The 27,986-nt window shown below is 40.4% G+C and overlaps 2 protein-coding genes across 2 annotated transcripts in view; both read left to right on the top strand.

The window, feature by feature from the left end:
- The first annotated feature begins 1,076 nt into the window (after positions 1–1,076).
- LOC144988046 (uncharacterized) lies at positions 1,077–13,297 on the top strand. The gene is made up of 3 exons (XM_078938117.1): positions 1,077–3,491; positions 3,599–3,775; positions 13,229–13,297. The coding sequence occupies exons 1-3, from the start codon at positions 1,227–1,229 to the stop codon at positions 13,295–13,297; spliced, it is 2,511 nt and encodes an 836-aa protein (XP_078794243.1). The 5' UTR covers positions 1,077–1,226.
- The window catches only part of myo15b (myosin XVB), an 88,589-nt gene continuing 73,814 nt past the window's right edge, over positions 13,212–27,986 (top strand). The window contains exons 1-14 of the mRNA XM_078938116.1: positions 13,212–13,293; positions 13,373–13,436; positions 15,646–15,755; positions 15,868–15,942; positions 19,305–19,398; positions 19,510–19,613; positions 19,714–19,777; positions 23,265–23,378; positions 23,476–23,637; positions 23,715–23,828; positions 24,684–24,742; positions 27,051–27,174; positions 27,271–27,366; positions 27,456–27,587. Of these exons, the coding sequence (XP_078794242.1) occupies positions 15,661–15,755; positions 15,868–15,942; positions 19,305–19,398; positions 19,510–19,613; positions 19,714–19,777; positions 23,265–23,378; positions 23,476–23,637; positions 23,715–23,828; positions 24,684–24,742; positions 27,051–27,174; positions 27,271–27,366; positions 27,456–27,587 (1,233 nt within the window). The 5' untranslated portion in view covers positions 13,212–13,293; positions 13,373–13,436; positions 15,646–15,660. The remainder of the gene's footprint in view (positions 13,294–13,372; positions 13,437–15,645; positions 15,756–15,867; positions 15,943–19,304; positions 19,399–19,509; positions 19,614–19,713; positions 19,778–23,264; positions 23,379–23,475; positions 23,638–23,714; positions 23,829–24,683; positions 24,743–27,050; positions 27,175–27,270; positions 27,367–27,455; positions 27,588–27,986) is intronic.

Raw genomic sequence — 27,986 nt, 5'->3', positions numbered from 1 at the left:
TGACATCAGACACACACACACATGTATACAATTTTTGTTTTTTATATTTATGTGCAGTCTGATCATAGAAACTTTCAAAATTTCACCTACTGCAAAATACTGGGACAAGAGCACCACCTTGTGAGTAACACTGTCACTGACCATGAAGTGCTTTCTGTCATGAAATAAGAAGAGGGATTTCTTTCGATAAATCTTCACACAGACCATCCTCGCAATCCCTAATTATTTTGAGTAATTATCTACAAACAGACGTGCAGATCCGGATGTCTTTGCCTACATCCCTTTGTAGATTGATTGGAGATGCCAGTGGGGTCTTTTAAGGTGCACTTGTGGAATAAACTCTGCTTTTCTTGGGTTTTTCCTTCCTGTCTTTTACATCAGCAGTTTGTGTTAATGACTCTTCTCACCTTTCCTAAAGCGTTCAAGAGCCGACCATATGAAAGGCAGGGGGTTCCAGGATCAGCAACATAGATCTGAATAATTCATCAACTACTTTGTGTTTGCCTCTCCAGCTCACCTTTACTGTTATTGTGTGCTCACAGAAGCTTTTGTCATGTGGGGTTTGCATGTCCATGATGTTGGTGGGTGGGATATTGGAGGGTTGGTATTTTTCAGTTCTCATGAGCTGAGGTTCACTTTTGAGTCAGTGACATGAGCCCTTGAAGACAAGCTGAAGCACTTTGCAGCCCCCCAACCTTGTCTGCGTTTCACCTGAGAAGCTTGGTAAGCTACATTACATTGAAATGAACTCTCACTAATTTGCCCCCAGGACGGAGGTGCTTGATCACACAGTTCTGGAGATAACCTTTCACTACAGTTTCGATCTAACCTGCAGATAAAGTTTGGTTAGTTACAGCAGGAGAGGAACTGTGTTTTTAGAGAAGTACAGAAAGAATTTACAATCAAATTCTGTGATGCCTTTCAAAGCTGCTTTTTTAAGTGTATTTAGGTTTGTATTCATGAGGCTTTACTGAAGATGTCACCTCGCTGTCTCTAATTTTTTTTAACTTTGCCATAAAAGCATGCGTTGTTAATTTAAAAGTTGACATCCCTTCATTTTTGAATGAAGCTCAAAATCAGCTGCGACAGACTGGCGACCTGTCCAGGGTGTTCCCTGCCTTTACCCACAAGTGGCCGGGAAGCTCCAAATCAGCAAAATAAAAATACAAATATTTTATATGTTTTCTGCTCACTTAGGTCATTTAAACTCTCAATAACTGTCTGTCATGCCGCCATTAAAGTCTAAAGGAAAAGGAAATGGCACAAAGCAGAAGGCAGAACTGAAAAGAAAATCAGCAGAAAAATGTGAAAGAAGCGGCTCCAAAGCATCTTCCCAAATCCCTGACGAGCAACAAAATAAAAGTGGTCATTCATCAGTGGCCAAAAACAAAAGGAGTGATGAGAGAAAGACCAGTAAGATAAAAAACACAAGTAAGGTGGATGAGAGCAAAAAGAAAGATTTGGAACTGCAAGAAAAACAAAAGCCAACAGTAAAGGGGAAGAACCGGAGATCACAGCCTCAGAGCAAAGAGCAAAGTCAGAACACACAGAGCATGATGAAGAAGAGGAGCAAATGCTCAGCAAAAACCCCTGATCACAAACAAAGGACGAAAAACAAAAGTGGAGGGACAGAAAGTGAGGAGGACCAACTGGAAAATGATCCTGTAAGCTCAGCGGAGGCAACAGAAGGGGAAACTAGTAATCAGGAGGAGGAGCAAGGTAGTGACAGAGAGTCAGATGAGACACAGATGAGCGAGTCTAGCCTTGAGGAGGCTCCAGCATCCAATGTTCAAAGTGAGACAGAACAAACAGAACCCAAGAAATCAGAAACAAAAAAGCCTAAATCCAAAAGGGGACTACCTGAGCTTCAACCCGGTAGAACAGAAGGAAGTGAAGAAGAAGAAGACGAAAGACAAGAAGCTGAAGCATCCAAAATGGTCAGTGATGGAGATGAAGAGCACGAGACCACTGAGGAGGACACTAATGAGGTTTCTGCTCCCAGGACTCGTGGAAAACAAAATAAGTTAAAAAAATTAAAGGCAGATAAACAGGCTAAAAAGGCTGAGGAACAGAGGGCAAAGCTGGAGAAGCAAAAGCTTAAAAAAGAAGCCAAAGAGAAAGCCAAAGAGGAGAAAATACAAAAAAAGATGCAGGTCAAGGGTGTCAAACCTGTTGCAGAGAAGGTCCAACCACCAAAAGATCTACACAATGACAACGATGAAAACGAGGAGGAAGTAGAAGCTGCAGGAACGCAGAACAGAGTCATCAAAGACCAGAATGCTGTCCTCTCTCTTCAAGGCAAAAGCAAGCACACGGAAGCTGTAAAGGAGCAGGATTCTGGAGATGCTCTCAAAGGGAAACCTCACAGCTTATTCAGCAAGTTCAAGATGGCATCTTCAGGCGAACAAGCAGGCAAGTTGCTAACAAACATTGATAAAGAACCATCAGAACATGAAGATTCTGAAGCTGTCTCCAGCCAATCAAAGGAACAGTTAATTTCACGCAGAGAAAGCATAACAGCGATTCGCAGGGTATCCGGTTGGATTCAGAAGAAGATACCACGAGAATTCAACCTGAGGAAAAAACTCTCTGCTCTAACCAAAGCTATTGGCATTTCTCGCTGGCTTTCTTTTCGAGCCACCAAACAGAAACAGGCCACTAAAATATCCAAGGGTAATATTTTCAAACACAAGACGGCAATGAAGATCGCAAGTAAAACCAGTCTGGTCAGCAAGAAAAACAAGAGATCATCTGAAGACAAATTGAGTCACGAAGAACACAACCTTCACCAAAGGGAAGAAGAGGAGGGAGCAGCAGCTACTGATAAAGAGACAGAAGCTAAATACGCTATTGTCCTCCCAAGAGTTAACAAGCTCGACAAACTAAAGAAAATGAAAACAACTCAGGCAGCTCTTGGACCTTTACCAGCATCCCAATTATCTGGAGAACCCTTAACCTCAGAGCCAAAACCCCCAAAGCCTGGTGCCAAACTTGTACTTCCTGTCAAACCTGATCTTCTTATTTTGAAGTCATTGAAAAAACCTTCAGGAAAAATACCAACTTCGGACAGAGATGTACTGGGGAGGATCTCTGACTCCCATGGCTCATCCGAAATTTCAACTAACCTTGAGGACAGAAAAAAGAGAGATGAAGTGGAGCATCCCAGTACAATCAATGTGCTGCAAGCTGCAAAGGGGAAGCTAAAACCCTCACAGGTAAACCTAACCAAAATGGCAGGTAAAACAATCAGCAGTCAACCAACACGACTCAAGGAGCCAGACATAGTCAGAGAGAGAGGAGCTGCAATACCCAGGTTTTCCTCCAAGGCTCTTCATGGAAGGGACAGTGAAGCTGTACCAGGGGGTCCGTCTCTGTATGAAGAAGAGGCAGACAGGGAAGTGGCCCAGCTGATGGGCGACTGTGGTCTTCATCCTATTACTCAAGCAGAAGTTCACTGGAGTGGGAAGTGCTGGATGAGTGGAGACCCACAGGTCTGAACAGCACTTTTAAGTAACGCAATCATTCAAAATCCTAAATAATTCCCAGTAAAGTGTTTTTACTCCTAACTAGTTCAGCTGTTTTCCTCTGTGCGGAACAGGACTGGCTGCGATCAGACGCTCTTCTGCCCCACCAGACTGTGGAGAAGCTAAACAAAGCAATTCTCTATGATGATGACGGGCAGATGATAACCCCATCAGCCCACAGTGGCAGGGGACCCTGGGAATCTGAAGACCCTACCCAGGAGATGCTGGAGAGTCAGCTGGTCAGCACACAGGTACTACTGTTTGAGCAAAATTTGCAATGCCCTTCCTAAAACGTCCTTCCTGATCTGAGGGAATATTCTAGTAACCCATGGTTCATTCAAAGTCAGATTCTTCATTGAGGACTGTTGGGATTTATTTAAAAAACGTAGCTTTCTAATATACTATTCACTTATGAATTTATGAAAACGTATAGCCTTAGTCACAACTTCTGTCTCGGATAGAATGTGTGCTGTCTGCGGGTAAAAAACAGGCAAAATTGAATGGGGGACACAAGTGGCCCGCACAAAATATCAAGGTTGTATCATTCTGTAGAGTGAAAATATTTAAGCACTTTCTTTTCTTCTGGCATGCTGAGAGCCACAGGGGGTAAATAACGGTGAAGATTTTTTCTATCTCCCTAAAGTCTGTGAACCGTGCAAAGAACTTGTGAGCGCTGATCATGTGACACACTATATGATTGGATGAAATACCGCATGACTTGATATGACTTAATGCTTAAATTAAGAAGTTCAGATGTGTGTTAAAAGCCAAAGTGCTGAGAAATTTTATTTTTACATCCAAGTTGAACTTGTTCATTTAGTGTTTTTATTTCACTGCATTGAGACATAGGTTTAAAGGTCACTGATGTACTAATGTCACCAGATTAATCATGGTGTTATGAATGTTTGGAGTTGTCATAAGCTATTGCTTAGGAAAAATGCTTAACTTTTCTTTTTTAATAAATATGCCAACAATGTGGGTTGTCATTTGTAAAATTACACAGTCAAATATTAAAAGCAAGATTTTTGGTTATTAAGCCTGTTTTAGGTGAAAAAAAATTAATTTTCCAAATGTATATTTTCACCTTTTCAATTTAATGTTAAATAATATTTAGTTAGTAAATGTTACATTTACTAACTAAATATTTTGCATAGCAAAATTTTTAATTGACGTTTGCCTTTCATTTAGTATAAAAATTAAAAATTTTGCTTCTAAACTAAATATTCATTTTTGTGGAATGAAACTTTTAGTTTGCAAATTAAATGTTTAAATCTGACCTAAATATTTATCTTCCAAACTAAACATTTAAGCTTTGTAACTAAGCATTTATTTGTTAAATAAACATTTAAGTCTAAATTCAATATTTAGGCATTTAACCAAATATTTGGTTAAATGCTAAACATTTAGCTCCAAACTAAATATTTAGCTAATAAGCAAATGAACTTGCCAATAAGCGGAAATGGACTACCAAAATAAAAGCTGGATTTTACTCAATCTCTGCATGTACTTGTGCTTTACTGATTTAAGACTTGTCCAACCTGCTGGCCGGAAACATTGGATGAGCTGTTTTAATGGCTATTTTGTTGTAAATAGGCTTCTTCTTGGAGCACCGCTACACTTTTTTTTTTTAATTAAACATTTAGTTTACAAACAAAACAGTTTTAGTATGTAAAAAAATATTATTTATTAATTATTATGTAAAAAATTTACTCTAAGTTAAATATTTAGCTTGCTACCCAAATATGTAGTTAGTAAATATAACATTTATGAATACATGAAGTAAATGGGAAAATTTGCATTTAAAAAATGAAATCTGTTTTTTTCTCCTAAAACAGGCTAAATAACCCAAAATGTTGTTGTTAATATTTGACTGTGTAACTTTACAAACAGCATCCCATACAAGAACCTAAAGTTGTTTTGCCTCTGCCACCTTCTGTTCCCCGAGTTCATCACTAGTGAAGTTGCAAAGCTCAACAACTGAGGACCAAAGAAAGCAGACAGGAGAACAGGGAGATGAAGCAGAAGGCTAAGGTGGAGGTGGAAAACGCCACACAAAGGGTGCATGAGGACTTGTGTGACATGTTGGACAAAAAGGAGGAACAGGTGGATCTGTCGAGGTGAGAGAGATGAAAGGATGTGCAGCAGGTTAAGCCTTAGTCACATGTACCTGGACAGGTCAACCTCTGTATGGGTGCTGCATGTTTTTGGGTTGTCAGGGTTCATGGATGTTTGTAGAGAGGAGGGGCTGCATCTGAGACTTTTGCAGCAACCTCATGAAAATGGAACGTACCATTATCATGTGTATCATGATGTGTATTTGTAAGGGTGATGTATGTTACATGACGTATCGGTGATGCTGTGTCACTGCATTGTTTATGCAACATTCCAGTTGTTAAATGTAAGGTGGACACACTTTTGTGATTGGCTACTCCTTTACTCAGACATAAGCAGCAGCACCCTAACTACATAGATTAAAGTCACATCAGCGACGTGAAGGCGCAATGCACACCCCTCAACACTAGGTGGGAGTTTGCACCTCAACACATGACAGTGTTGCCAGATTGGGCGGTTTTGGTTCTAAATTTATGGGTAAACATGGCTTGGGGCGGGTAGGCATAATTTGGGCGGTTTTAGGGTCGTTCTGTGGGTTTTTTTCTCATGAAAATATAGGAGCAGTTAGGCTAGGTGGCTGTTGGAGTTCCTCTTCAATGTACTGGAGCTCCGTGAAGCAACCAGGCAGAGACGCTTAATGGCCCTGGACTCTGTCATATAACCTGTTGTTGTAAAACCAGGAGACCTGATTTATAATCGTTGTCTCGATGAAAGTAAAAAAATATCATAAGGATCAGGAGGCCAGAGCAGGCTGGCTCCCCTGTCTGCAGCGAGTCTCTGTCTGGCTGCCAGCTCGCCTCCCGGAAGCCGGCATAGTGATCGCGTTTAAGTGAAACTTTGATGTGATGTCAGACTGAATCTGTGAGCACAGACAGCGGAGCTGTGTTAGCTACAGAGCAACAAATAAAAAACTCTGAGAGAATTGCTTGAGGATTTCCGGATTAAACCCGTGCATTTTCCAAAAAGGCTGCTGTACTTTTCAGAAGAAATCCTTCAATAAAATGAACCGCAGGCTCCAAAATTTTGGCCCCCCCAACAACCAGGCCAACCTGCTGAAGAAATATTCAATACTATACTCCTTTTATTATGAGTTTGAGCTATCTTTTATTTTGAAAAATGAACGGACATGGGTGCTTAATTAGTCCGGTAGGGGGGGGGAAACAGCTGTGTATTCTTGATTATGATCTCGTTGTTTCATATTTAAAAGGAGAGGGTGCGTAGGGGTGGACGTGTGTTTTCAGATAACTTTTGGGATGGAAAACTGGGACACTATCTGGCAAGCCTGCACAGAGAACGAGAGTCCTGAGTGTTTCAACGGGAACTTCAAGACGTGGATGGCTGGCGCTTAAAGAAAGCTCCTCTGTTTTGTGGTCCACACGAACCCGGTGCTCAATTGCTCCCAAACTAGCAAAAGCTGAGTCATCGATGTTTCTTTCTTATACAGCAATAATCATGCTGAGCATTTCAAAAATGCCCTCCAACGACTCAAAATAGCGTCTGCCAAATGACTGTTAGTCTTTATTTGATCAGCTAATGTCAGTAAAGCCATGCAGATGTCCCCTGCACTGCGTTTAGATCCCACCCACTTTCCCTGACTGACAGACAGACACATTCTGCTGAAAAAGCTGATAATGAAATAAATAAATAATTCTGAAAAATAGCAATGTGAAATAAAAACAAAGCTACTTTGGAAAATATTGATTTTGAAATCCGAGTTTGTGCAAAAAGCCATAGATTTATAATAATATTCAATATGATTAAAAATGAATATGGTAAAATGCTGTTTTAAAGTTATGAACAGGTTTTTAAAGCAAAACGAAATAAATGTAATAATATAATGGCTAATTTCAAATCTGTGTGCAGCTTTTTCCCAATTTCATGATCTTTTTATATATTTATGAGAGATTTGTTGGTTGATTGTGTGATTGCACAAGGTCATATTTATTTTTTTAACTATATACAATTTGGAGCTCCATACGTCTGCTGTTTTGTTAGTCTTCATCACTGAGAAGAGTTTCTCACACAGAAATGTGCGACCAAACATGTACAAGGTTTGAGCCGCATGTAGATGGAGCCGGGGCATTTCTGCAGGAATGGAGAGAATAAACTGTGCAGCCCTGCAGTTTCGTACTATGCCTTCACTGTACCAAAACACTGCAGCTCAACCAGTTCCATCTGAATCTACACAGGGGCAGTTTTCACATTGACGGCAGACAGGTAATGAAGTAACTCAAAATTCTAGATTATATAGATTATATTCTATGTAGATTATATTCTTTTATATTTACAGCCACACTCGCTCCACAAATGAGACGCACGGGTTTACCTTCTCAGAAACATTTCAGTCAGACAACTCATGCAGTAAAGAAGATTTATTTCCATATTTCTTTTAATTTGGTATAAGGCTCCTATCAGATACATAAAACAAAGATCTCAATACAAAACTTTGGGTATTAAATTACCTCTAACGGAGCTCACAGGTGGAAGCTGGGGAGGAGGGTGGGGTGATGAACGCAAATCTTGCGGAAATGGAAGAAGAGGGATTGGACCGCACACCTGGAACTTAAGTAGGATGCTAAAACAGGTAGGTTAATTAGATTGAACCGCCGACGGGGAGGAGTTACCAGGTGAACGCACTGCTCAAGTTGCCTGCCTGAAATACTCCCAGGGTCGTTCATTTATTCTGCCTCCAATCGGTTTATAAGGGGTCTGTTTTCAGGATCTACTTTTCTCTTCAGTATCATGAGGGGCAGCTGAAGCGCTGCATTATGGAATCTGTAGTGAGTATTGTTCCACAGTGGGTGCGGAAGAGTTTCTGCAGAAGTAGAGCAGATTAAGATCCTTAACAAGATCCTAGAGAGAGAAAGGATGTCTGAGGAATGGAGATGAGTTCTGATCCCATTTTTAAGAAGAGGGAAGATGTGAAGAGATGTGGAAATTATGGCATCCTTCTGTTTCTAGAAACAATGGAGTCTGCACCTGAATTTTAGTTTGTTGTTGGGCAGCAGCGCTGACTGTGGCTGAATAAGCCAATGCGGGAGCTGTAGCTCCGGCCGCATTTGCTGCAAGTGTGGTCCATGGTTGACCATTCAGTGTAAGCAGCAAAGAGCAGCTCCCGGATGAGAACGTTGTGCACCTTTGTCTTTGCACAGGTTGCTGTTGCTCCGTGTGGGAAGAAAGATCCCATCTTCTGACTCACTGAATGAGTAGCACAGGAGCAAGGAGAAGAATATGCCAAAAAGTGTCTAGGCCAGTACACAACCTTGTTTAGCACTGCTCTTGATTGGGAAGGGGGCTGATGACGCTCTATCATACTGAACAGTGCCAGACATGTTGTCATTGAAAGATTCTACCATCTTTAGTAGCTTAGGAGGGCATCAAGTCTTGTGGAGGAGGGCGAACAGGCCCGACCGACTGACTAAGTCAAAGGCCTTGGTCAGGTCGATGAATGCGAGGTACAGGGGACGTCGCTGTTCACGGTACTTTTCTTGAAGCTGCCTGAGGGACAACACCATGTAGATGGTTGATCACTTGGCCCGGAACCCACACTGTGACTCGAGATATACGCAAGTGTCTGCAGTTGTGGACTACCCTGGCAAAGGCTTTTCCCACAATACTGAGGAGAAAGATCCCACAGTAATTGTTACAATCGCTGCGGTCGCCCTTGTTCTCTGTAGTTTCTTATGTGGAAACTACAGAGGAATAAAGCTGATAAATCACTCATTCATTCATTCATCTTCTAAACCATTTTTGTCCCTTTGGGGTCACGGGGCAGGCGGAGTACGGTGGCCCAGAAGGGTCACAACACAACACATTAACTTTACAAACAACACATTAACTTTACACACAACACATTAACTTTACACACAACACATTAACTTTACACACAACACATTAACTCACAACACAACACATTAACTCACAATAACTCACAACACAACACAATAACTCACAACACAACACAATAACTCACAACACAACACATTAACTCACAACACAACACATTAACTCACAACACAACACATTAACTCACAACACAACACAATAACTCACAACACAACACATTAACTTTACACACAGCACATTAACTCACAACACAACACATTAACTCACAACACAACACATTAACTCACAACACAACACATTAACTCACAACGGAGGTAAAGCTGCAATGGAAGTGCTTTTATTCTGAAATTTCCACTGGGCTGAGTGGCTAACTGCCTAACAGAAAGTAACGTCACAGTGAGATGTGGAGGGAGCATGTTTCTTCTACAAAAGAAGCTACACAATGTTAACGCGCACTCCTCCGCGCTGCACTCACACTCCTCTCTGTCGCTGCACGTGCTCCGCTCCTCTCCGTTCTTCAGCCCCCTCCTCTCACACTCACTCGGTCCCCAACACCCCCCACCCACACACACACCCTCCCAGTCCCTGCACGCGCTCCTCTCCTTTCTTCCGCTCCCTCTTCCTCTTCCTCTCACACACGCACGCGATCTCCAACACTTGACACAACAAATGTGGAGAGATCGCACTGTCAGGCTTTAATGAACACAATTTCTAAGAGGAGGGGCGTCGCACTCCCCCAACAACAGGTTAGATGACAAAACCCGGTCCATTAAGCTCTGCCGTTCACGGAGCTTCAGTAGAACTCCAAAAGCCACACGGCCTAACGTAGGCTGGTATTATATATTCATGAGTGGGAAAAAACCCGCTGAACCGACCTTAAAACCGCCCAAATTATGCATTTTTGATCGCAAATTTACACCCAAAACCGCCCAATCTGGCAATGCTGCTGCTAGCTTCTCTTGTAGAAGAAACATGCTCCCTCCACAGCTCACTGTGACGTTACTTTCTGTTAGGCAGTTAGCCACTCAGCCCAGTGGAACTTTCAGAATAAAAGCACTTCCATTGCAGCTTTACTTCCGTTGTGAGTTAATGTGTTGTGTTGTGAGTTAATGTGTTGTGAGTTAATGTGTTGTGTTGTGAGTTATTGTGTTGTGTTGTGAGTTAATGTGTTGTGTTGTGAGTTATTGTGTTGTGTTGTGAGTTAATGTGTTGTGAGTTATTGTGTTGTGTTGTGAGTTAATGTGTTGTGTTGTGAGTTATTGTGTTGTGTTGTGAGTTAATGTGTTGTGAGTTAATGTGTTGTGTTGTGAGTTAATGTGTTGTGTTGTGAGTTATTGTGTTGTGTTGTGAGTTATTGTGTTGTGAGTTATTGTGAGTTAATGTGTTGTGTTGTGAGTTAATGTGTTGTGTGTAAAGTTAATGTGTTGTGTGTAAAGTTAATGTGTTGTGTGTAAAGTTAATGTGTTGTGTTGTGACCCTTCTGGGCCACCGTAGCGGAGCCTATCCCGGCCACTTGTGGGCGAAGGCAGGGGGCATCCTGGACAGGTCGCCAAACTGTCGCAGGGCAGCTGATGAAATACATTGAAGTTAATCGAAAGCTACATTGTCTTACCAAAAGTTTTCACTCACATGCTTTAACTCACAGATGAACTGAAGTGCCATCCCATTCCTAACCCATCAAGCTTAATATGAGTAATATGAGGTCCACCTCTTGCAGCCATTTCAACTTCAACTCTTTTGGGAAGGCTGTTCACAAGGATAAGGAGTATGTTTATAGGAATTAGTGACCATTACTCCAAAAGTGAGGTCACACACTGATGTTGGTTGAGAAGGTCTGGCTCTCAGTCTTTGCTCTATTTCATCCCAAAGGTATTCTATCAGGTTCAGTTCACGACTGTGCAGGCCAGTCAAGTTCATCCACACCTGACTCTGTCATCCATGTCTTTATGGACCTTGCTTTGTGCACTGCTGTAGTCATGTCGGAAGAGGAAGGGGCCCGCTCCAAACTGTTCCCACAAAGTTGGGAGCATGGAATTACCCAAACTGTGTTGGTATCTTAAAGCATTCAGAGTTTCTTTCACTGGAACTAAGAGGCCAAGCCCATGTTCTGAAAAAACAACCCCACACCATAATTCCTCCTCAACCAAATTTCACACTCTGCATAGTGCAGTCTAAAATGTACCGTTCTCTTGGCAACCTCGTCACATAGAAAAGTGTGATTTAACACTCCAGAAATGCGTCTCCACTGCTCTAGAGACCAGTAGCGCCATGCTTTACACCACTGAATCCAACTCTTTCATTGCTCTTGGTGATGTGTGACTTGGATGCAGCTGCTCGGCCATAGAAACCTATTCCATGACGCTGTCTGCGAACTGTACTTGTATTACTAGATTTTTTGTACAGGTGGCATCCTATGACAGTTCCGGAATTTACTGAGCTCCTGAGAGCAACCCATTCTTTCACAAATGTTTGTTAAAATAGTCTGTATTACTGAGTGCTTGATTTTATACACATGTGGCCTGGCCAAGTGAATAGGACACCTGGTTCTGAGCAAATCCTTTTAGCAATATAGTGTATGTCCTCCATCATCAGAAAAATGCCACAAGAACATGTTGAAAACTCAAACAATAAAATTTTCATTGGAGTGGGTCTTTAAAGGTAAGGACATTTGGCAGGGCGTACAATAGTAGTGGATGTTCTGCTTCATTCACAGTTTTGGCCAATGTCCAAAAGACATCAGTCTGTGGTTGAAAGATCATCTCTACATCCCCACCTTTTGATTCTCCTTGTGGTGTTTTTTTGTGTTTGAATAGGGTTTATTTTACGTTCTGTTTAATTTAGTTTGTTAAACTGTTTAGGTTTCAGTCTGTTAACAGCTATTCATTTTAATTCACAACCACCCTTTTTATGACAGATGATGTTGGAGAAGCATGTCCTGAGCAATCTCTCCTTACAAACACATTAAGTTTTTTAAAAAGAAATGAACTTGAAAGGCTGGTATGTGGATTCTAGCACCCTTTATTTTAGTTCATTGTCTTCCAGCCTGAGGTGGTGTGCAGATGCTTTTCCAACAGCTGGTAACTAAAACACTTCCATTACTGGAGCAATGTGAAAGCTGATATGCAGGACACTCAAAGCAGATTGTTTCTGCCGGATCTGCACGTTTGTGTTTTCCAGTTTCCTTCAGACAAAAACTAATTTTCCTCATTTTCTCTGTGTCTTTCACCTCAGAAGTCTAAACTCTCCTCCCATTCCGTAATGCAACATTGACTTTGATGGTATGTCTCATTAAAACAGGAAATATCCATACATGTCCATACACAGCTTGTTTGTAGCACTTCCATGTGTCAACCATGCAAAGTGTTTTGTTTTTGCTGGTCTTGGTGTTAGCAAATCAGTCATGCTTCATCATTTCTAGACGCACGCACACAAAACAAAAGAGCACAAAGGACCTGCTACTGGTTTATTTATTTCCTGGACGGGGCAAATACAATAGATTATGCAGCTTGCAGGAACACGCTGCTTTGAGATTGCAACATATCAGCTATCATGCTGCTTCAGTGAATGAAGTGTTTCAGTTACCACCTGTGGAAAGTCTTTGCACAGAGCAAGCCATCTGCAACAACATAACACAGTCCTTATGTGGCTCAGGGTAAGGGCATTTCTTCATTCAGTGATTTAACTTAGTGTTTTTTAGTAGCAGGGTGTGTGATCAGGGCCAGGGTTCATCTGTGCTCATCTTTCAGGTGATCAAGCCTGGCAGCAAAAAAGCAGTGGAAGTGGATGAGGTGGAGGATCTGTCTCAGCTGGAGTAAGCCCAGCCCAACACTCATCATCTGTTCATTTTGCATGTGCAAATGCTTTATTTCATATGTGTTTTGTATTTATAGAGAGGTGTGTGAGAGCTCAGTGCTTCTGAATCTGAAGAAAAGGTTTCAGCGTGACTCTATCTATGTGAGTTTCACTTCTGACTGTTGTAAGACACAAATTACTTGAATCTCAAAAACTTCCCTTTTTTTCAGTTTTGATGTGACTGATAACACTTTTTTAAAATCCATGTGGAGGTATCCGTTAGGCTACTTATATGTAGTCTGAGAAAGACATGGGCATCCTTTAGAGCAGGTCTCCAACCTTTTTCAGGCCCTAAACAAGTTTAACGTAAGACAATATTTTGTGAACGGAGCCAAATTTTGCGTAGTAAGTTTCTGTTTCTAAAAAACTATGTTTAAAAAGGATAATGGTTCTACAAGAAAGTTTGTTTAAGAAAATCAGAAAACATTTGTAGATTCTATATTTTATTTTATTTTTTACAGATGCTGAAGATTCAATGAAACAAAGTTGTTGATATGTGAACATTGTTTCTGATTTGTAAATAATTCAATAAAAGCAATATAACTTTTTTTTATAGAATACCAATACAACACTGACAACTCAACCAAGTCTCAGATCATCTTTCAGGACAAAAAGATTAATCATATTTTGTTTTTACATAAATCCTGATTCATTGTGCATAGTTTAACACAGACAAAAAATTTCTGTGCTCAAGTTTCTTGACAGATGCCTGCCCAATTCACCACGCTGTAGCAAAGTTCATAAATTGGCAGTGGCTCAGCTGTTGGGCTGGTCGTCCAATGATCAAAGTATCGGCAGTTCTATCTCCCCAGTTAACTGTTGTATACTTGAGCAAGACACTTCACCCTTCCCTGCCTCCAGTGTGGCTTCACTGGTGTGTGAATGTGTATGAATGTCCTGGTGCTGTAGGCGTGAACTGGCGCCTCTGTCAGTCTGCCCCAGGGCAGCTGTGGCTACGTCAGTAGCTCACCATAACCAAGTGTGAATGAGGAGTCAATGAATAATGGACACATTGTAAGCACTTTGAGGATCTGAAAAAGCGCAGATGAATTACAAGTTTCCCCAAATCAGAAACAATTAAATTTTATTAAATTCTATTTAAAATGTTTGCGGCCGGTTTAAACTTAGACTTTGTGATGTCCAACCGGACGCTAACTTCTGCGACGTCCGACTTTTGAAAGTGTGATGGATAAATAAAGCAAAACAGAAACGACACAACCGTCTTAAAACTGGTATTTCTAAAAATAATAATGAAACGTAAATCCATCGTGTCTACAACATGATCTGCGTGTGTGAAATATTCAAAAGTCGGGTGGAGCTATAAGCTTCTGGTACATGGGAACAATTGTCTCAATAAATCTGTATTTGGAGGAAGATTCCTGGTTTTGTCTGTTAATAGCAGTTTTTTTTTTTTTAAGTTGAAGGCCCTTCTTCGGTTTTCTCATTGACTTTTTTCTCAATGAAAAGTGCACTTGGTCTTTTTTTCCAAAGAAACTTTCAAAATATGTTTCATTGTTTGGCTTTTGTTAGCTTTTAAGCGTGGAGAAACAAGCTTTGCGGTCCAAGCAGCTGCTTAAAGTCCTGTGAGGTGTCGAGACAGACAGATGTGGTGAACAGAATCTGGTGGTTGTTTAAAACAAATCTTTATTTTGTATCAGAAATTAAACAAAATGAAAACAATAGAAGTTAACATGCATTTTTTTCTGTCGGGCTGGTACGAATTGGCCCACAGACCGGAACTAGTTTGCGGCCCAGGGGTTCGGACCACTGCTTTAGAGCAGGGGTGCTCACACTTTTTCAGCATGTGAGCTACTTTTGAGTGGGGCAAAAAAGTATTTAGTCAGCCAGCAATTGTGCAGGTTCTCCCACTTAAAAAGATGAGAGAGGCCTGTAATTTTCATCATATGTATACCTCAAATATTTTTAAAGAATGCATTTGTAAATTATGGAGGAAAATACGTGTTTGGTCAAGAACAAAAGTTCAACTCAGTACTTTGTTATATACCCTTTGTTGGCAATCACAGCAGTCAAACATTTTCTATAAGTCTTCACAAGGTTTTTACAAACTGTTGCTACTATTTTGTCTTATTCCTCCAAACAGATCTCCTGTAGAGCAGTGATGATTTGGGGGCTGTTGCTGGGCAACACTGACTTTCAACTCCCTCCAAAGATTTTTTATGAGGTTAAGATCTGGAGATGGCTAGGCCACTCCAGGACCTTGAAATGCTTTTGAATTGACCAGAGAAGTTGTCTTTCAGTAAATGTATAATTGCCTATACTCTTTAACTGCGTACTAAATCTCTTTTCACAGACATTAATTGGAAACATGCTGCTGTCCATAAATCCCTACAAACCTCTAAACCTTTACACAGAGGAGATGAGGATCAGATACAAAGACAAAGAGCAGCAAGCAAACCCTCCGTGAGCAAACAGTTCTCAAAGTCTTAAAATTCTGACTTTATAATTTTAGTGTGCACCATGTGACCTTTGTTTTCCCTGCTTTGATGTGCGGTCATATTTTTCTTTGTTGCAGCCATGTGTACACCATTGCGGAATCAGCCTTCAAGCTTTCTCAAGCCTCCACACAGGAACAATGCATCATCATCAGGTACTACAACAATCATTTTAACCTGTTTCAACTGTTGTTTGTTTGTTTAGTTAAACACAGATTATGTGTATGAATGAATTTGAGTTCTAAATTTTAGTGAACAAATGTTTTCTTTGTTGTGCAGATTCTTTAACTACATGAACAAAAAAGTAACTCAATTGAACATATAAAGAATGAGACATTAGCACTAACTTTTGAATTGCTCTCTATTTTAGCTATAGATTCTAACATATTCCTCTTTGCAATTCCAGGTAAAGTCTAAAGTCTCTGCATGTGTTCAAGTTAGGCAACAAGTCTTTAGCTTTTAATTTCACACTAAGACACAACACCTAAGATACAGATAAAATGATTGTTTATGTCACAAATCATTATTAAACACATTTTAAACATATTCTAGGAACACAAAAACAGGCAGGTGCTGTTTCTACAATCCCAATGCAAAAGTATTGTAAATAAGCCATTTTTCACTTGACAAGGATGTCTTTAAGAAAAAAATTAGAATAAACAAATAAACATTGATTACAAGCCCTGAACCTCAAGTCCTTGAAGTCAAGCCTTAAATTTCTGTGTGAGACTTGAGTGTAACCCAAGTCATAGTTTCAAGTAACTACCTCTGCAACATACTAACTGCCCAGACTTTAGATGTATGCATCTTAAATTTTCTCTCTTATCAAATGGTAAATGGCATATACTTGTTAAGTGCTTTTCTACCTCCCTTGAAGGCCCAAAGCGCTTCATAGTCACAGTCACATGCACACACTGAAGGCTGCTCCGCTGCTGAACACTGGCGCCAACCATCCGCCAGATTCAGTGTCTTGCCCAAGGACACTTACATATGGGAGGGCAAGGCGGGAATCGTACCTGCAATCTTCCTATAAGAGGTTGACTGCCCTACCATTGCCCCATGGCCACCTCTGACAACTGTGGCATCACTAACTATAATACGAACTATAGTACAAAGAAATACAAAAGCATTTCCAATATATTTGAAATATTATTTAGCTCACAAACAACAGGTCCAAGAGCTTTATTAAATATATTTTGGCATTAACTTAAAAAAGTGCTTTCATATTAATTTAGGACAAGGAAAATAGGTCAAAGTTGAAGTAGTGTTACAACTCTGTTTGTTTGAAATTAAAAGTACCAGTCCACATGTGTTTTGTGGATTTGGAGAAGGCGTTCGACCGCGTCCCCCATGGGATCCTGTGGAGAGTGTTCTGGGAGTGTGGGGTCTGGGAAGCCTTACTGAGGGCTGTCCTGTCTCTGTATGACCGGAAAAGGAGCTTGGTTCGAATAGCCGGCATTAAGTCAGACCTGTTCCCGGTCCACGTTGGACTCTGGTAGGGCTGCCCTCTATCACCGGTTCTGTTCATAGTTTTTATGGACAGAATTTCTAGGCGCAGCCAGGGGCCGAAGGGGGTCTGTGTTTGGGGACCACAGGATTTCCTCTCTGCTTTTTGCAGATGATGTTGTCCTGTTGGCTTCATCGAGCCAGGACCTCCAGCGTGCATTGGGGCGGTTTGCTGCCGAGTGTGAAGTGGCTGGGATGAGGGTCAGCACAGCTAAATCTGAGGCCATGGTTCTCGACCGGAGAAAGGTAGTTTGCCATCTCTCGGTGAGTGGAGTATCCCTGCCCCAGCTGGAGGTGTTTAAATACCTTGGGGTCTTGTTCATAAGTGAGGGAAGACCGGAGCGTGAGACTGACAGGTGGATTGGAGCGGTGTCCGTAGTTATGCGGTTGCTGTATCGGTCCGTTGTGCTGAAGAGAGAGCTGAGCCAAAAAACAAAGCACTCAATTTACCGGTCGATTTTCGTTCCAATACTCACCTATGGTAAAGAGCTATGGGTCATGACCGAAAGAACGAGGTCCCGAATACAAGCGGCTGAAATGAGCTTCCTCCGCAGGGTGGCTGGGCGTTCCCTTAGAGATAGGGTAAGAAGCTCAGTCACCCGCGGAGAGCTCAGATTGGAACCACTTCTCCTCCACATCGAAAGTAGCCAGTTGAGGTGGCTCGGGCATCTAGTCTGGATGCCTCCTGGACGCTTCCCTGGAGAGGTGTTCCGGGCATGTCCCACTGGGCGCAGGCCCCGGGGAAGACCAAGGACATGCTGGAGAGACTATATCTCTCGGCTGGCCTGGGAACGCCTTGGGATCCCCCCAGAGGAGCTGGAGAAGGAGGCTAGGGTGAGGGAAGTCTGGGCATCTCTGCATAGACTGCTGCCCCCGCGATCCGGTCCTGGATAAGCGGAGGAATATGGATGGATGGATGGATGGATGGATGGATGGGTGGATGGATGGATGGATGGATGGATAAAAGTACTGCAATTATGGTAATGTCATACCTACAGCAAGAGGCTCGGACATGCCAGAACAAAATACCCTCAATATTTTTAAGAATTTCACAACCATTAACATTAAAAAATAATCATATTTTGGCTTATTTATTTTTTGTCATGAGACAGGGACTGAGTAACTTAATGTAAGTTCATTATGTTATCGTGCTTTTAATGCATGTACATTTAAATGCTTTCACTTTTTCCTTAGTTTGCTAATTATAGTGATATACATTTTCCACAGTTGGACAGCAACATTATTCATTTATTTCATCCTCAGTAAATGGAGTGGCAATCAGTTTTAGTATTTATCTAACCCTTGTACTGTCCTAGGCACTTTAACGTTGGGAGTTGGGTCATCTAGACCAAATAGACAGTGCTCTGAAACTTTTTTCTTCAATGATTTGTGATCTTCACTGGTGTCCATGGATTACATGAAATCTTTCCACATTTATCCACCTTTTTATGTTTCATGACATAAACCTAGAGCCATCCTTGGCAGCGTGTCTGTGTTTCACCCATGAAAACAAACAACATCTGACTATTTGGAAAGATGGATGTGCATATTGGGCATAAAAAAATGAAAGTCTTTGGCCGATGATCGCTAAGTCCGCGGAGAAAGGTGGCCGGGGGGCGGTGCTGGCAGCATGGATTCTTCCTGGAAGGGGCTGTTCCTCACTTATCAACTTCAAATGTGAGGACCTGCGTGTTTTCATGGATTAGGAGGGTCAGAGCACAGGTTTTCAGAGGAATAACCAGAATTGCGTGAATGGATCTAAATAGTGCTTTGGGGTTGTTTTTCAATAGGAATTAACAATGTAATACACTTAAAAGCACAAAAAATTATTTTGCATGATGTGGGCCCTTTAAAGTATTAATAGTTGATTCAATATTTAACACAATACTTAAAATTTTTATGTATTGCATATTCTACTCCTAAAGATTATATGTACAATGAAATTTTCATACTGTGACACCTTTAATTAGAAATGAATTTATCTTTGAATGTTTTTTCTGCTCTGGTATAGTGGACAGAGCGGGTCAGGGAAAACTGAAGCTACTAAGTTAATCATCCACTACCTGAGCTCAATGTATCACAAAAAAGACAACAATCTTCGACAGGTAGCTCGCTTAAGTTTTAACATAAACTATTATGGTTGGTCTGAAAAGAACCAGATGGTGCTCCTCTGACTTTGTGTCTGACTTACTTGGTTTTGTGTTTTCCCCAATGAGCCTATGGAGGTCTTTCCCATTTTGGAGAGCTTTGGAAATGCCAAGACCATTCTCAACAACAATTCCAGCCGCTTTGGGAAGTATCTCCACATTCACATTCTCAAGTAAGGTGATCAATCAAAACCCCACAAAATAGAGTCCTAAAGTATAGAACATTGCTCGGGTTCCCACAGCAATCATGTGTAACTATTGTGTCTTGCAAAGTGGAGCCATTGTTGGAACCTCCATGTCCAAATATCTTTTGGAGAAATCCAGGATAGTCTTTCAGGTGAGTGGTGCTTCTGGATGAATTCTTATCAAAATATTGCTTATAAATTGTATTTTATATGTCACTTTTCTACCGTAATTAAAGTTTACAGTCACAGGTCCCATTCACTGATGGGTTTTACTGTCTAGCCCAAAGACACTTTAGCACGTGAGCAGGCAAAGCAAGAACCAAGCATATGACCTTCTAATCCGAGGTTGACCGCTCTACCCCTTTGTCACAACTTCCCCTTTCTGTACCTTTAAAAGAATGTAGGACATCTGAGCAAAATACTCCAAATCTTTGACTTGCAGTTAGTCCTTTATTTCATTTATCAGTTTGTTAGTTTAACAAAAATCATTGATATAATGTGCACTAAATGATTCCATAAACCCAAGAATGCATGCTCGCTCAAATGATTACCAGCAGTTTCCAGTGTGTTCAAGTCACTTATTAAAGGCTTAAAGACCTACTCCAATGAAAATTGTGTTTTTAACATGCTTAGGTAGCATTTTTTCTGTGTGAAGGATAAATACAAAAATTTCGGATTGAAACTGAGTATTTTTTTTTATTTAAAGTCCCCCCTTCCATGAAAATCACATTTTTTGAGTTTTTGACATGTACGTGTGTTATTTGTCTTTTTCTTATAAGAGAAAACAAATGTAATAACAGCTTATTTCATTTTTGCATTTCTGAGTATTTCTCCTTTTAAATTGCTCTCAGTCATGTCACAACAGCCCAGGAGAGCATGCGCATTGCACAAGCTCACTGATTTGCCCGTGCACATCAGCTCAGATACGGGAGAAGAGAAGATGGAACATTGTTGCATTCCCTGCGTGCATCTTAAGTGGGTCCAAGGCTGGTGTTTGGCTGCACGTATTTAAAATCAAACTTAAAGTCCAATTAACTCCCTGGTCCACCTAGGTGTGTGAAATGTGTTCTCCGCATTTCTCTCTCTCTGACTGAGTTTGAAGGGTTGCTGGCTCGCATTAACCAGAGAGGGTAAAAATAAAAACAAGAACAAAATCAGGGGACCTTCTTTTTAGTATTGCCTTGATAAAAAAATAAGAAAAATATTATGAAATTCAGGAGGCCCGAGCAGGCAGGCTCCACATCCTCCAGCGAGTCTTTGTCTGGCTGACAGCTCACATACCGAGAACGGTGTACCTGCTGTTGCAGCCCTGTATGACCTTTGCAGGTTCAGATGGTTCAGGACACCAAAAATCTAATGTGCAGTTAGGAAAACAAAAAAATCTAAGAAGAGTCTTCATACAATTTCAAACCTTTTGCGAAGGGGGAGAAATGCAAAGACACAACCAAGGAAGGCTCCACTGTTTTCCGCTCTCTTTCTGCCCCCAAAGCAGAAAAGCTTTATTATTGTACAGCAAGGCAACATGTGAATTACGTCATTAGACTCTGTGTCTGTTCGTGCAAGATATTCCCACGCACAACACAGAATCAAAACAGAGACCTGGAAAAACAGACATCTTTGCCGCTGACCTCAGCATGTCTTATCGTGTAATGCACATAGGTTTCACTGTTCATTTTGGAGCAAACAAGCATGTTTCATATACAGTATATGCATGAACATTGTATAGGATCCCTGTTCACCTCCACAATTACTTCGCCCAAGAGTAGCCTGGACAGGCACTGTTTGGCAATTTAATTCACACTGGTACCAAATTGCGCCACGCTGCTAATAATTGCGCTGCTGCCAGACCTTTGCACCGCAACTGCAGCTCAAATCGCACACCCAGACCTCAGGTTGCGTCTCCACTATTGACTGAACATTGAAACTAGCCGCCTCTGTGGCGCGAATTGGGTTCGGTGTGAATGCAGCTTTTGGGTTCGGTGTGAAAACTTCATGATCATGATTAAAACACCACTGGGAACGTTTTTAGTAAAAAAAAAAAAAAAATTGTCATTGGGGGACTTTATATCGTGATGGATCAGGAGCAGACAAAATCCTGCGATCTGAAGAAGGTTAGGATGTGATGCAGCAACTAACGAGTGGGACATAGTCTCCCTTCTGCGCTCCAATTCTAAATTCTCCACTTGAAGACAAATACTGTAGATCCATTAATGCCTACGTTTTCTCTATCTGAGATGGCATCTGGCTCAAAACTGTACAGCTGGATGACTTCGATATTGCTCGCCGTTTTTTTTTTTGGTACATTAATGTTAGCTTGTGGTTGTGTGGAGCAGTGTTACTTTGAAAAAGTAATCAGTTATAGTCACATTGCCCAGAAAGTAATTAAGTTAATAACTCAATTACTGCACCTAAAAGTAAAAGATTCACTCAGCAAAACAACTCCAATTACTTTGCCAGTTAAAATATTTAATATGTAAATGTTATATTTTCCCCAGCTGCCTAAAAATACAACAAATAATAATAATAATCTTTCTTTGTCATGACTGTCGAGAGCAGTTGGAAGTTGGCCAGCAATAACTTTGCAAATCTTTATTGACAGTAAAACTTCTAGTTTGCTGGTATAGTTCTACAAATGAAAAATTATAATAGAGAGACAATATTGAAGTGTAAAAATGTAAACATTAATTAGAATGATCAAAACACTGCAACAAAACAATATATAAATATTAATAGTGTTAACTTCATATAAACTCAACATAAATGTTTTAAGTATCAACTTCAAGTTTCAATTATTGTAATAGAGAGGAAAAATGTAAGGGCAGAACTGTCAACAAGAATAATTAGCAACAACAAAGTAACAATTTCTCTGTAGCACTTGGTAATTAAGTAATTCAGTCTTCTGTTACACTTTAACCTGATTGCCATTCATTTTTTGTTATCGCACTACAAAACTGCAACAAGAAGAATATAAATAATATTAACTTGGTTTGGGTCTCAAAGGAGTCAAGACACTTTCTTTTGTGAAGGCAAAAGTTCAGTTACACAAATATCCAGTTGACACCAAGCCATTTGCTTTTGTAGCTGTGAAGAAATGTTTTGCATGTTAGATAAACTTAAACAAAAGTTCTGTGTCTTCTAAATGTAACAGGAGGTTACTTAAAGTTCACACAAAATGGAACGCATCCTTTTGTCGTAAATTCCCACAGGCACTTGGGGATGCCGATCTGCCAGAGTTTAACTGACAGACAGGGTTATCCAAACTCTTAAATAAGTGTACAATGGCAGGTCCAGTGGGATGAAGATGTAATTGAAGAAGTGATCGAAGAAAACCCACACATACCGGTACATGTGGAGAACACAAACTCCACACACAAGTTGAATTAAATTTGATTTACATTTTGTTGTACCAGTGAAAATGACAAAGTATTTATCCATCTATAAAGGACCTACCTGATATTTGAACCAGGACCTTCCTTTATTATCTTTAATGGTGGACATATTTCTAATAAAGCCCTTTGCCATTGTGTTAATTTACATTTCAAATGTACTGTAATGAAAAAAACAGCTTTTTTAAGCTTTAAATGATTAACGCACAGAGCTCACTTCCAATAACTGTTTGCATACTAACTTTGTTCGTAGGCTAACGAGGAAAGAAACTACCATGTGTTTTATGAGCTTCTGGCCGGCATGAACGAATGGGAAATGCAGGATTTTTATCTACAAGGAGCTGAAACCTATTACTACCTAAACCAAGTACACTTGCCATTTAAATATATTATATATTTTTTCTCATTTTCATTGTTTTTCCACCCATCAAACATTGGCAACTTATTTTTGTTAATGCTCACAGGGTGGGGCCTGCGAGCTGAAGGGGAAGCAGGACAAACAAGACTTCCAACTCCTGGTTAAGTGTTTTCAGACCATTGGTCTACATGCCAATCAGATCTCCACTATCTGGGCCGTCCTTTCCTGCATTTTGCAGCTTGGCAACATATGTTTCAGTGCATATGAGGTGTGCATTTGTGTGTTTTTGTGGCACAATATGCAAAAGTTGGAATGCTAAGATGCATGAAGGTAATCTCATTTCAGAGTGACTCGTTTGAGGTGGCGCGTCTCTTTAGCGAATCTGAGGCTCGAAGGGTTGGCTCTTTGTTGCAGATCTCTTCAGATGCCTTACAGACAGTAATTACTCACAGAGTCACAGTAAGTAGTGTCTTCTCGAGCATTTATGCCCTGTCTTTCATTGGTGTACTACGTTAAAAATTTATTTCTTTTTAGTTTTCTCATATTTCAGTGTGTAAACATTTCCAGCTGATCAAAACAAAATCTTTGCCCCTTAATTGAAATATGCAAAAGAGACATAGAATAAAAAAAGAAAGTAGAACTGGTTTCTCGTGCGCATGAGAAACTAACTGGTCATTTGTGCACAGGAGAACTTACCTGAAAAGTACATTATGTGTGAGCTTACAGAGTTTTACCTACAAAAACATTGAAGCTTTGCTTGCCCAGCGTCACCGTTATTTTATCTCTAAAGCCATGTGGTGTGTTTCACTGCTGTCATGTTAGCCACTGTTTGCATTCCTGTGGTCAAATCACCCGTCAATGGATTTTAAGTGTGGGATTCGTGGGATTTTACAGGACTGCGACTGCTAGATAGAGCTGACACTGGAGAGCTTTAACCCTTGTACTATCCTCAGATATTACTAACACATTTTACCCTTGGGGTCATTCTGACCCTAGGGATATTTGCCTCCAGAAAATGATTTACATAAAATTGTTAACCAAGTTTTTGTCAGACACATTGTTTATTTGTTGAATACATAAATAATACCTTAATAATGAAACCTGTCAGTGAGTTGACCTGTTCTCTCGCCAGCATCAGGCCAAATTTCTAAATTAGAATTAATGTATCTTGAAAAGTTTTCATATAAATCTTCTCAAATTTAATGACAACAATCGTCATATTAGCACTCCTGGTGAACTACTGAACTCTACTGCTAAATATGACTTGAGGGGCTGTTGAAGAACAGGCTTGTAACTGATTTTTACCATTCACAGGAGACTACTTACGACAGAATCTACTGCCCACTCTCTGTTGAAGGTGCCATAGAATCCCGGTAAGACCCAGTTAGGAAACAGTATTATGCAAATATGTTGGATGTCTTCCTTTTTTACTTTTTCATTTCTATGGTGAATGTTTTTCAATGTGACCTATATGGGAAGTACATAATTAATTGATGTGATTAAATTAGTAGGCTGGTTATCCAGATTTCTTGTAATCACTGCAAGAACATTTATTGAAGGTGTCAAGTTGATGGTACATTTGGACGCCTGCTTTTTGCTGAAATTATCAAACATTAGGGGCAACAGGTTTTTTTCCATTTCTGACAAGCTCATCTATTTCTATTAAATTTGATGTTACTTCAGTGAGTTTTCTGAATCTGAATGTAATGAATCTGGGTCATTGCGGAATGTCGGTCTTGCCTGTTCTTATTGGACAACCCATGTTCTGGCAGCAGAGTTACCAGCTATGTCTGCTGTCACATTTTCTGAACCTTACCCTAACCCATTTCACACTTTAGGTAATGCCACAGCATCTCAATTGAGTTGAGGTTGGGACTTTGACTGGGCTATTGTTTAAGCTATTTTTTGTTGAATTACTTCTATGCTTGGGGTCATTGTCCTGTTCATTTTCTGTTGAGCTTCAGTTGGTTAAAAGTTTGTTTTAGGTTTTCCTGTGAATGGTTTGATAAACTTGGGAATTTATTTTCAATCGATAAAAGCAATCTGTCCAAGCCCTGAGGCAGCAAAGCAAACTCAAAACATGATACTCCCTCCACCATTTTTCACTGTTGGAATGAGGTTTTGATGTTGGTGTGCTGAGCCTTTTCTTCTCCACATATGGCATTGCGTTTATCAGTTCACAGGATATTTTGTCAGTAGTGCTGAGGGACATCCAGGTGCTATTTTGCAAACTACAATGTGCAGCATTGTTTTTTTATTTGGACAGCAATAGCTTCCTCTATGGTGTCCTCCCATGAAATCCATACCTTTTTAATGATTTTCTTATAGTATAGTATGTCAGCAAAAATATTAAAATGTGATAGAGATTACTGTAAGTCTTTAGCTTACACTCTATCATTCTTCTTTACTTCATCGAGGATTCTGCGCTGTACTCTTTCAATCATCATGACCACATTTAGGAAGAGTAGCAACAGTACAGTATTCCCCCCCATATTCGCATGGGTTAGACACCAGCGAATACGCAGAATCATCAAACACGGAGAACCACCCCCTCCCCCACAGTCAAAGAATGTCACTGATCCTTACTTATCAAAAACCCTTCTGAAACATTTCTGCGACTTTGTAAAACATTTATTAGAGAACACTGGAATATTGCTCAACACGAAGATTTTTTTTTTTAATTCAGACCAATAAACTTTACCATAGTGTACTTTATAGTGCACATTAGGAGTGTCTCTGTTTCTCACTGTGCCTTAAATCCAGGAGCCCGTGCTTCCTTCTCCTTCAGCTAAGAGCGAGAGGGCATCTTCTTCCAGAAGAGGCCGGTTTCAACCATATTAAAGCCCTGCTCCAGATGATAATTATCTTTCTCAATGTATCAGGATATTTTCTGGCTACTGCTTAGCCAGCTGATGCCATTTCTCTGTGCATTGGCACAGTTGGTAGCAATTCAGGAACCAGTGGAAATAGCTTTGAAAAATTCCTTCTTCATCTCTGCTCCCCTCCTCCCCGGCAGCACCTTCTTCAGACGCAAAAGTCTTATACAAGCCTTTGAATGTACATTCAGTGATTATGTGAAGATGTGAATATTAAAACGCGAATGCGCTGGGGAACGCTGCACTGAATCTTTCCCCATTTATGGATACATGGACACTAAAGGTTTTAGAGATACTTTTGTAACCCTTTCTACCTTCATGCAATTCATCAGTTCTTGATTGTAGATCCACTGAAAATTATTTTGCGCAAGGCATGGTTCATGTCAAGCAATGCTTCTTGAAAGCAGTGAACTCAAAACTTGTGTGAGTTTTTAAAAGGTCAGGGCAGCTTTAACCAACACCTCCAGCCTCATCTCATTGCTTGGATTACAGACTGACCAATTCCTAGCCTCAGTTAGCTTCAGTTAGTTATGTGCCTTGGGGTTCACATTATTTTTCCACACTGCACTCTGAATGTTTACACATTTTGTTCAATAGAAACGCAAAAACATACTTTTTTGTGTTGCATCAGTTTGAGCAAACTGCCTATCAGGTCATGTGACTTAGATGAAGATCAGAACATATTTTATGACAAAATAATGCAGAAATCCAAGTATTCCTAAGGGATTCACATGCCTTTCTTGCAGCTGTAAGTAAAAAGATGGATATTAATATATTAAGCTATTTTTTCTGATTTCTTATTTAGAGATGCCATTGCCAAAGCATTGTACTCTGTGCTGTTTGACTGGCTGCTGGAGCAGATCAATGACTGGCTCAGTCCCACAGAGATGGACAGCTGTGTGGGTGTTGTTGACTTCTATGGGTTTGAGGTCAGTATTGCCTTAGAGCCTGTATTCTTTCAAAATGTAAACTTAAATTTTCCTTTACATGGAAGTGGATTCACTGACGCTCTGTTTTCCTTACAGGATCTGGTTATGAACAGTTTCGAACAACTTTGTATCAATTTTGCCAATGAGAAGCTTCAGCATTTTGTCAATAAAGCAGTGATTTCTCAAGAGCTGGTCAGTGCCTGTGGTAGAAACTAACAGAAACTTTTGGATTCAACATTAGTGTGTTTGTTCATTTGAGATTGTCTATGTGTCCAATGAAGGAAGAATACAATGCAGAACATATTCAGTGGTATCCAATGCCACTGAAGAACTTAAGTCCCTGTCTGGAGCTGATTGCTGGGAGGCCATGTGGCATCCTCCGCATCCTAGATGATCAGACTTTCCTGCCACAGGTACACACAAACAGGTTGATACTTTTACTGTAAAAGGGTTTGATTTAGGGACTAAGTGAACTGTTGTAAGCTAAAATACTGAACTCGTTATTTTAATATGAGAATCCTTCTGAATTAAATAAACTAAATGTCAAGAACTGGTGGTGTAGGATCCAAAATCAAGAAGACCAAACTTGTGGTAAAAACTCAAAAGTTAGACTAGAGAAAAGGAAACAGCCATGAACACAAATCTGGTGTGACTGGAACAGGGGGACAACTCAAAACAGAACATGACCAAAATCCAAAGAAATGACAATAGTATGGGCAATCTATTTTGCACATTTTCGACTATTTTTGACTGTAAAGTAAATGTGAAATTCAAAAATAACGATTTGCCAGGTTTAAGGTGCTCCTCTTATC

This window comes from Oryzias latipes, chromosome 19 (assembly GCF_053564925.1).
Source record: "Oryzias latipes strain Hd-rR chromosome 19, Olatipes_Hd-rR_3.1".
Taxonomy (NCBI): Eukaryota; Metazoa; Chordata; class Actinopteri; order Beloniformes; family Adrianichthyidae; genus Oryzias; species Oryzias latipes.
This window is presented reverse-complemented; position numbering and strand designations above follow the sequence as displayed.

Excerpts from the sequence above, each read along its gene's own strand:
- LOC144988046 (XM_078938117.1), top strand. The coding sequence starts at position 1,227 with ATGCCGCCATTAAAGTCTAAAGGAAAAGGAAATGGCACAAAGCAGAAG. Across the intron at positions 3,492-3,598 it reads GGATGAGTGGAGACCCACAG|GACTGGCTGCGATCAGACGC; the intron begins GTCTGAACAGCA and ends TGTGCGGAACAG. Across the intron at positions 3,776-13,228 it reads GTCAGCTGGTCAGCACACAG|GTGATCAAGCCTGGCAGCAA; the intron begins GTACTACTGTTT and ends CTCATCTTTCAG.